This window comes from Dermacentor andersoni, unplaced genomic scaffold (assembly GCF_023375885.2).
Source record: "Dermacentor andersoni unplaced genomic scaffold, qqDerAnde1_hic_scaffold ctg00000040.1, whole genome shotgun sequence".
NCBI lineage: Eukaryota > Metazoa > Arthropoda > Arachnida > Ixodida > Ixodidae > Dermacentor > Dermacentor andersoni.
Genome location: NW_027314753.1, coordinates 2029976 through 2040741, shown reverse-complemented (window position 1 = coordinate 2040741; position 10766 = coordinate 2029976). Strand labels below are relative to the sequence as shown.

General features: G+C 43.0%; 1 protein-coding gene across 1 annotated transcript; it reads right to left on the bottom strand.

Moving 5' to 3' along the window:
• Positions 1 to 1284: 1284 nt before the first annotated feature.
• Positions 1285 to 5527, bottom strand: LOC140214381 (uncharacterized). Its single transcript, XM_072285750.1, has 3 exons — positions 3065 to 5527; positions 1933 to 2155; positions 1285 to 1746 (listed from the first exon to the last, which is right to left on the bottom strand). Exons 1-3 carry the CDS (start codon positions 5305 to 5307, stop codon positions 1285 to 1287), a joined length of 2928 nt encoding a protein of 975 aa, XP_072141851.1. The 5' UTR covers positions 5308 to 5527.
• Between the last annotated feature and the right edge of the window lie 5239 nt (positions 5528 to 10766).

Genomic DNA, 10766 nt, shown 5'->3' with positions numbered 1-10766 from the left:
TAACCTAACCTAACCTAACATAACCTAACCTAACCTAACCTAACCTAACCTCACCTCACCTAACCTAACCTAACCTAACCTAACCCAACCTAACCTAACCTAACCTAACCTAACATCTAATCTAATCTAACATCTAACATCTAACGTAACATCTAATCCTAACCTACCCTAACCTAACAGCTAATCTAATCTAACATCTAACTTAACATCTAATCTAATCTAACATCTAACACCTAACCTAACCTAACCTAACCTAACCTAACCTAACCTAACCTTAGCTAACCTAACCTAACCTAACCTAACCTAACCTACCCTAACCTAACCTAACCTAACCTAACCTAACCTAACCTAAACTAACCTAACCTAACCTAACCTAACGTAACCTAACGTAACCTAACCTAACCTAACCTAACCTAACCTAACATCTAATCTAATCTAACATCTAACATCTAACTTAACATCTAATTTAATCTAACATCTAACACCTAACCTAACCTAACCTAACCTAACCTAACCTAACCTAACCTAACCTGACCTGACCTGACCTGACGTGACCTGACCTGACCTGACCTGACCTAACCTAACCTAACCTAACCTAACCTAACCTAACCTAACCTAACCTAACCTGACCTGACCTGACCTGACCTGACCTGACCTGACCTGACCTAACCTAACCTAACCTAACCTAACCTAACAACCTAACCTAACCTAACCTAACGTCTCATGTAGTCTAACATCGAACATCTAACTTCCAATCTAATATAATCTAACATCTAACATCTAACCTAACCTAACCTAAAATAACCTAACATAACCTAACCTAAGCTAACCTAACCTCACCTCACCTCACCTAACCTAACCTAACCTAACCTAACCCAACCTAACCTAACCTAACCTAACATCTAATCTAATCTAACATCTAACATCTAACCTAACATCTAATCCTAACCTAACCTAACCTAACCTAACCTAACCTAACAACCTAACCTAACCTAACCTAACGTCTAATCTAGTCTAACATCTAACATCTAACTTAACATCTAATTTAATCTAACATCTAACACCTAACTGTCAGACACGCATCGTAGGGCGGTGATAAAGGGAATACCCCGTTTATTCCGATGATGTGCAATATATACAGAAGCACTAGTCACATGACTTTTGTGATAAGTGCGGGATGACAGCCAAAGAAGTGTGCTCGTGTTTTATCTACAGGCTGACGTCACATCTTTCCCTTTTTGCAAGCTAAGTACATTCACAATAACTCAACAACACAGTTCATAGTTAATCATTAACTCCAAGTCGTTTCGGCGTCTTGATTATGCGACCGCAGCGGGTGGTTCTACGATGTCCGCTGGTTTCGCTGGCGTGACCATCCGACGGCTGCTGCACACCGGCATACTTCACTGGCGTTGTAGCCGGCGATTTGGCGGGCAGTTCGGGAACTTGTGGCTTCGGTGTTACGTCAATCTCTTGATGGTGATCCCGTTGAACCGCCGATGGAACACTGTCATCGTCTCCAGTCTCTGGCAGTAGGAGGAGATGGCGTCTGTTCCGGCGAACGGCGCCTTTGTCGGTCCCCACCCAGTAGGACCGTGGTGTTTGGGACGGCCGCAGGATAGTTCCGGGAGTCCCCTTGTCTTTCAGCCACACTCGATTTCCTGCAGAAAGTCTGGGCAAAGACCTGGCAGCATGACGCTTGTCAAAGTATCTTTTCTGCCTGTTTCTGTATTCCTCATCCATTTTCTGCCACGAAGAGCTAACGACACAGGGTTTTAGCAGAGATTGAACGCAAGGTATTCTTGAGCGCAATCGACGGCTCATCAAAAGTTGTGCTGGACTGTAACCTGTGGGACCCGGCGAGTTCCGGTAGTTCAGCAAAGAAATGTAGGGGTCCTCTGCTTTCTTCAAAAGTAGCTTAATCGTTCTTACCATGCGCTCAGCTTCGCCGTTGGCTTGCGGGAAGAGCGGGCTAGTTGTGACGTGCTTGAACCCGTACACGCTTGAAAAATGCTTGAAAGCAAACGAGACAAATTGTGGTCCGTTGTCGGATACCACGGTGTTTGGGATGCCGTGCCTGGCGAAGATGCTCTTCAGATGGTTGATAACCGCTTCTGATGACGTATCGCCTTTCAGCAAGGCCAGCTCTGGATATCTGGAATGATAATCCACAACAACAAGATACACGGCGCGTTTTATTTCAAATAAGTCCACGCCGACTTTTTGCCATGGTAGCTCTGTCGTTTCCGAGGGAATCATTGGTTCCGCGAACTGAACGCGTTCACTCGCGCACACATGACAATCAGCTACAGCTTTTGCTATCTCTTTGCTGAGCCCCGGCCACCAAACAGATTCCTTTGCTTTTGCTCTGCAGCGAACGATACCTTGGTGCCCTTCGTGTAGTCGTTCGATCATTTCCTTCCGCAGACTTCGCGGAACAATAATGCGAGCATCTTTCAGCAACAGGTTCTTGCAAACTGAAATGTTAGCACGGACGGGCCAAAATTGCCTCAAAACGTCTGGGAGCCTTTCTTTTCTTGGCCACCCGTGGTGGCAGGCTTTCATCAATGACAAGCATTCCTGGTCTTTTTGTTGCTCAGCTCGTATGAGATTAAGCATGCTTTCTGTAGCCGGTAGGCCCTGAACTATTCCATCGACGAAAGCAGATACGTCTGAGTCTGTCAAGGCGCCTAGAGTTTGGTTAGTAGCGTTCGCTCGTACTCTTGATAAGGTGTCGGCTGTCGCAATGCTTTTGCCGGGAACGTGCGTTAGTGTGAAGCAGTACCTCATCAAACGCATTCTGAATCTTTGGATGCGAGGCGGCATAGCGTCCAGAGGATCACGACCGAGCAACGGAAGTAGAGGCTTGTGATCTGTTTCGAACAAAAATTTCATACCTCTTAAAAATTCGTCGAAACGTTCAGCTGCCCACGTCAGAGCTAACGCCTCCTTCTCTATTTGAGAATATTTTTGTTCCGTCTTTGTCAGCGATCTCGAGGCATAAGCAACCGGTCGTCGTTCCCCGGATGGTTGGATCTGAAATAATACAGCACCAAGACCATACGATGAAGCATCAGCCGAGACTATTGTCTCGTAGAGAGGGTGGTACATGGCGAGGCACCTGTCCGAGCTGATGGTTTCCTTGATTTTGCAAAATGCTTGTTCCTGTAGCGGTCCCCACGACCACTCATTGTCCTTGCACAGAAGGCTGCGTAGAGGCGCGCTCATAGACGCTGCATCTGGAAGAAACCTAGCAAGATGGTTCATCATTCCCAGAAGAGAGCGAACTTCCGTTACGTTCTGCGGCCTCGGAAATTCTGTGATGGCCCGCACTTTTTCAGGATGCGGCCGCACGCCACCAGCGCCAAAGATCATGCCAAGGAAGGATACTTCTTGCACTGAAAAACAGCATTTTTCTTTGTTCAGCGTCACTCCTTCCCGCTGTAGTCTTCCGAGCACCTTGTGTAAGCGAGAGTCGTGCTCCGACTTATTTGCGCCGAACACAAGAATATCGTCCATGTAGTTCAAAACACCGTCTAATCCTTCCAAGACTTGCGTGAACTTCCTCTGAAAAACTTCTGGTGCCGAGGTTATACCAAACGGTAGTCTGCGATAGCAGTACCTGCCGTATGGTGTTATGAAAGTGGTGAGTGTTTGGCAGGACTCCGCAAGTTGAATTTGGTAAAATCCTGAGCTTGCGTCTAGTTTCGAGAACACAGAGGCTTCCTGAAAGCTTCCCATGATCTGCTCTACGGTTGGCAATTGGAGGCGCTCTCTTCTTACGAAGTTATTTAGTTGAGTGAGGTCGACGCAAATCCTGACTGAGCCGGATGGCTTCAAAACCGGCACAATTGGCGCACACCATTCCGTCGGATCCTCGACCTTCCTAATCATGCCTTCCCGCTCAAGCCTGTCAAGTTCCTCCTTAACCGCTTGCTTCATCGGGATAGGAATCCTGCGCGGGGTTGACACTGCGTAGGGGATTGCATTTTCTGTCAACCGTATCGTGTGCTCTCCTGCTATAGATCCGATTCCTTGAAATAGCCCTGGGTACTGTCTCGCGACCTCCTCGGACGTTTCTAGTTCGTCTAAAAATCGAACTACCCCAAGGGCATTTATTGCAGGTAGCCCTAGTAAAGGCATGTGCAAGTTTTTTACGACATACACTGTCTGCTCGCAGCGATTGTCCTTCCATGCGATTTCGGCTTGAAACTTTCCGCACGTGTCAATGCTTGCGTCACTTGGTCCCCTTAGATTTCCTGCTTTCTCAAGATAGCTTGGCATTCCTGGGAAATTTTCCCCCACGACCGTGACTTCTGCTCCAGTATCGACTTTCATTTTTACTTCATGGCCGTTTATCTGTACCGTCACGAAGTGCGCAGACAACTTGCTTTGTCGCGGTGTAACTGTGCCGAGGAATTGGCGCTCGTTATCTGGGCAGCCGTTATCTGGGCAGCCCGGTGCCGTTACCCCGTCAAGTTTTCTTTCTCTGTTTTTAATTCGACAAGCCTTTTCGAAATGCCCTAGCTTCTGGCAGTAAAAGCATTTTTGCTGCTTCGCTGGGCAACTAGTTCGCGGGTGCATCGAACCTGCGCAATAAGTGCAGCTTTTTACAGAAGCGGTCTTCTTGCGACGCGCAAGTGTAGCATTCCATTCTCTCTTCTGTTCTGTTTTCTTGTTCTTTACCGCTGCAACATATGTTTCGGCGCTCGTACCTTCCCGCTGTTTCAAGTCTGCTTGCTGCTGCTTTATCGTTTCGCTTGTTCGGGCCCTTGCTAGTGCGGTGGCCAATGTTAGCTTAGGGTCCATTTGAAGCTCTTCCGACAGCGCTTCGTCTAGAAGGCCAACTACAAAGCGATCCCTTATTAAACGGTCCTTCATGTTATCGAAGTCGCATCGCTCTGCTAACTTGTGGAGGTCGGTTGCAAATTCGTCTACAGTTTCCCCTGGCTGTTGACGACGTCTGTTAAAACGGGCGCTCTCATACACTGTGTTCTTCGTGTGAACGAAATAGGCTTCAAACTTTGCCTTTACGACCTTGAAAGTCTTCAGGTCTTCGTCTTTTACCGCTAACGAGCGAAGAATCTCTCTTGCCTTCCGGCCCATTGTGTAAAGAAGGGTTCTTACTTGAATTTCTTCCGTTTTCTCGCTGAGACCGGATGCGAAGCTGTAGTCTTCGAATTCCTCAATCCAAGAGGGCCAGTCTGCTGCGTTGTGGAAATCAAATGGCTGCGGAGGCTTTATCCCAGCCATTGTTGCTCGTTTCTGGACGCTCGTTGCTGCCGTGCCTTCCGTGAGGACTTGCATCACTTGCAAGCTACTGCTCCGCTCTGTCGGACTGCATACGCCCCTGACGGTCTATTTCGGGAGCGGCCGATCCCACTTCTGACACCATGTCAGACACGCATCGTAGGGCGGTGATAAAGGGAATACCCCGTTTATTCCGATGATGTGCAATATATACAGAAGCACTAGTCACATGACTTTTGTGATAAGTGCGGGATGACAGCCAAAGAAGTGTGCTCGTGTTTTATCTACAGGCTGACGTCACACTAACCTAACCTAACCTAACCTAACCTAACCTAACCTAACCTAACCTAACCTAACCTAACCAACCTAACCTGACCTGACCTGACCTGACCTGACCTGACCTGACCTAACCTAACCTAACCTAACCTAACCTAACCTAACCTAACCTAACCTAATCTTACCTGACCTGACCTGACCTGACCTGACCTGACCTGACCTAACCTAACCTAACCTAACCTAACCTAACCTAACCTAACCTAACCTAACCTAACCTAAACAAACCTAACAACCTAACCTAACCTAACCTAACGTCTAATCTAGTCTAACATCGAACATCTAACTTCCCATTTAATATAATCTAACATCTAACATCTAACCTAACCTAACCTAACCTAACCTAACATAACCTAACCTAACCTAACCTGACCTAACCTCACCTCACCTAACCTAACCTAACCTAACCTAACAACCTAACCTAACCTAATCTAACCTAACGTCTAATCTAGTCTAACACCGAACATCTAACTTCCCATTTATCATATTCTAACATCTAACATCTAACCTAACCTAACCTAACATAACCTAACCTAACCTAACCTCACCTCACCTCACCTCACCTAACCTAACTTAAATCAACCTAACCTAACCTAACCTAACCTAACATCTAATCTAATCTAACATCTAACATCTAACGTAACATCTAATCCTAAACTAACCTAACCTAACCTAACCTAACATCTAATCTAATCTAACATCTAACATCTAACTTAACATCTAATCTAATCTAGCATCTAACACCTAACCTAACCTAACCTAACCTAACCTAACCTAACATCTAATCTAATCTAACATCTAACATCTAACTTAACATCTAATTTATTCTAACATCTAACACCTAACCTAACCTAACCTAACCTAACCTAACCTAACCTAACCTAACCTGACCTGACCTGACCTGACCTGACCTGACCTGACCGGACCTAACCTAACCTAACCTAACCTAACCTAACCTAACCTAACCTAACCTGACCTGACCTGACCTGACCTGACCTGACCTGACCTGACCTGACCTAACCTAACCTAAACTAACCTAACCTAACCTAACCTAACCTAACAACCTAACCTAACCTAACCTAACGTCTAATCTAGTCTAACATCGAACATCTAACTTCCCATCTAATATAATCTAACATCTAACATCTAACCTAACCTAACCTAACCTAACCTAACATAACCTAACCTAACCTAACCTAACCTAACCTCACCTCACCTAACCTAACCTAACCTAACCTAACCCAACCTAACCTAACCTAACCTAACCTAACCTAACCTAACCTAACCTGACCTGACCTGACCTGACCAACCTGACCTGACCTAACCTAACCTAACCTAACCTAACCTAACCTAACCTAACGTCTAATGTAGTCTAACATCGAACATCTAACTTCCAATCTAATGTAATCTAACATCTAACATCTAACCTAACCTAACCTAACATAACCTAACCTAACCTAACCTAACCTCACCTCACCTCACCTAACCTAACCTAACCTAACCTAACCCAACCTAACCTAACCTAACCTAACATCTAATCTAATCTAACATCTAACATCTAACCTAACATCTAATCCTAACCTAACCTAACCTAACCTAACCTAACCTAACAACCTAACCTAACCTAACGTCTAATCTAGTCTAACATCTAACATCTAACTTAACATCTAATTTAATCTAACATCTAACACCTAACCTAAACTAACCTAACCTAACCTAACCTAACCAACCTAACCTGACCTGACCTGACCTGACCTGACCTGACCTAACCTAACCTAACCTAACCTAACCTAACCTAACCTAACCTAACCTAACCTAATCTTACCTGACCTGACCTGACCTAACCTAACCTAACCTAACCTAACCTAACCTAACCTAACCTAACCTAAACAAACCTAACAACCTAACCTAACCTAACCTAACGTCTAATCTAGTCTAACATCGAACATCTAACATCCCATTTATAATATCTAACATCTAACATCTAACCTAACCTAACCTAACCTAACCTAACCTCACCTCACCTAACCTAACCTGACCTAACCTCACCTCACCTAACCTAACCTAACCTAATCTAACCTAACGTCTAATCTAGTCTAACATCGAACATCTAACTTCCTATTTATCATATTCTAACATCTAACATCTAACCTAACCTAACCTAACCTAACCTAACATAACCTAACCTAACCTAACCTCACCTCACCTCACCTAACCTAACCTAACTTAAATCAACCTTACCTAACCTAACCTAACCTAACATCTAATCTAATCTAACATCTAACATCTAACGTAACATCTAATCCTAAACTAACCTAACCTAACATCTAATCTAATCTAACCTCTAACATCTAACTTAACATCTAATCTAATCTAGCATCTAACACCTAACCTAACCTAACATCTAATCTAATCTAACATCTAACATCTAACTTAACATCTAATTTAATCTAACATCTAACACCTAACCTAACCTAACCTAACCTAACCTAACCTAACCTAACCTGACCTGACCTGACCTGACCTGACCTGACCTGACCTAACCTAACCTAACCTAACCTAACCTAACCTAACCTAACCTAATCTAACCTAACCTAACCTAACCTAACCTAACCTGACCTGACCTGACCTGACCTGACCTGACCTGACCTGACCTAACCTAACCTAACCTAACCTAACCTAACCTAACCTAACCTAACCTAACAACCTAACCTACCCTAACCTAACGTCTAATCTAGTCTAACATCGAACATCTAACTTCCCATCTAATATGATCTAACATCTAACATCTAACCTAACCTAACCTAACCTAACATAACCTAACCTAACCTAACCTAACCTCACCTCACCTAACCTAACCTAACCTAACCTAACCCAACCTAACCTGACCTAACCTAACATATAATCTAATCTAACATCTAACATCTAACCTAACATCTAATCCTAACCTAACCTAACCTAACTTAACCTAACCTAACCTAACCTAACCTAACCTAACGTCTAATCTAGTCTAACATCGAACATCTAACTTCCCATTTAATATAATCTAACATCTAACATCTAACCTAACCTAACCTAACCTAACATAACCTAACCTAACCTAACCTAACCTCACCTCACCTAACCTAACCTAACCTAACCTAACCCAACCTAACCTAACCTAACCTAACCTAACATCTAATCTAATCTAACATCTAACATCTAACGTAACTTCTAATCCTAACCTAACCTAACCTAACATCTAATCTAATCTAACATCTAACATCTAACTTAACATCTAATCTAATCTAACTTCTAACACCTAACCTAACCTAACCTAACCTAACCTAACCTAACCTAACCTTAGCTAACCTAACCTAACCTAACCTAACTTAACCTAACCTACCCTAACCTAACCTAACCTAACCTAACCTAAACTAACCTAACCTAACCTAACCTAACCTAACCTAACCTAACGTCTAATCTAGTCTAACATCGAACATCTAACTTCCCATCTAATATAATCTAACATCTAACATCTAACCTAACCTAACCTAACCTAACCTAACCTCACCTCACCTAACCTAACCTAACCTAACATCTAATCTAATCTAACATCTAACATCTAACCTAACATCTAATCCTAACCTAACCTAACCTAACCTAACCCAACCTAACCTAACCTAACCTAACCTAACCTAACCTAACCTAACCTAACGTCTAATCTAGTCTAACATCGAACATCTAACTTCCCATTTAATATAATCTAACATCTAACATCTAACCTAACCTAACCTAACCTAACATAACCTAACCTAACCTAACCTGACCTCACCTCACCTAACCTAACCTAGCCTAACCTAAAAACCTAACCTAACCTAATCTAACCTAACGTCTAATCTAGTCTAACATCGAACACCTAACTTCCCATTTATCATATTCTAACATCTAACATCTAACCTAACCTAACCTAACATAACCTAACCTAACCTAACCTCACCTCACCTAACCTCACCTAACCTAACTTAAATCAACCTAACCTAACCTAACCTAACCTAACATCTAATCTAATCTAACATCTAACATCTAACGTAACATCTAATCCTAAACTAACCTAACCTAACCCAACCTAACATCTAATCTAATCTAACATCTAACATCTAACTTAACATCTAATCTAATCTAGCATCTAACACCTAACCTAACCTAACCTAACCTAACATCTAATCTAATCTAACATCTAACATCTAACTTAACATCTAATTTATTCTAACATCTAACACCTAACCTAACCTAACCTAACCTAACCTAACCTAACCTAACCTAACCTGACCTGACCTGACCTGACCTGACCTAACCTAACCTAACCTAACCTAACCTAACCTAACCTAACCTAACCTAACCTGACCTGACCTGACCTGACCTGACCTGACCTGACCTAACCTAACCTAACCTAACCTAACCTAACCTAACAACCTAACCTAACCTAACCTAACGTCTAATCTAGTGTAACATCGAACATCTAACTTCCCATCTAATATAATCTAACATCTAACATCTAACCTAACCTAACCTAACCTAACCTAACATAACCTAACCTAACCTAACCTAACCTAACCTCACCTCACCTAACCTAACCTAACCTAACCTAACCCAACCTAACCTAACCTAACCTAACATCTAATCTAATCTAACATCTAACATCTAACCTAACATCTAATCCTAACCTAACCTAACCTAACTTCACCTAACCTAACCTAACCTAACCTAACCTAACGTCTAATCTAGTCTAACATCGAACATCTAACTTCCCTTTTAATATAATCTAACATCTAACATCTAACCTAACCTAACCTAACCTAACCTAACCTAACCTAACCAACCTAACCTGACCTGACCTGACCTGACCTGACCTGACCTAACCTAACCTAACCTAACCTAACCTAACCTAACCTAACCTAACCTAACCTAATCTTACCTGACCTGACCTGACCTGACCTGACCTGACCTGACCTAACCTAACCTAACCTAACCTAACCTAACCTAACCTAACCTAAACAAACCTAACAACCTAACCTAACCTAACCTAACGTGTAATCTAGTCTAACATCGAACATCTAACTTCCCATTTAATATAATCTAACATCTAACATCTAACCTAACCTAACCTAACCTAACCTAACATAACCTAACCTAACCTAACC

What these genes read in the sequence shown, in the direction of transcription:
- LOC140214381 (XM_072285750.1), bottom strand. Translation starts at nt 5,307, where the DNA reads ATGCAAGTCCTCACGGAAGGCACGGCAGCAACGAGCGTCCAGAAACGA. An exon ending in GTCTCGGCTGATGCTTCATC is followed by an intron (nt 2,156 to 3,064) that starts GTATGGTCTTGG and finishes TTATCATTCCAG; the next exon opens with ATATCCAGAGCTGGCCTTGC. An exon ending in ACGGCGAAGCTGAGCGCATG is followed by an intron (nt 1,747 to 1,932) that starts GTAAGAACGATT and finishes TCTTCGTGGCAG; the next exon opens with AAAATGGATGAGGAATACAG.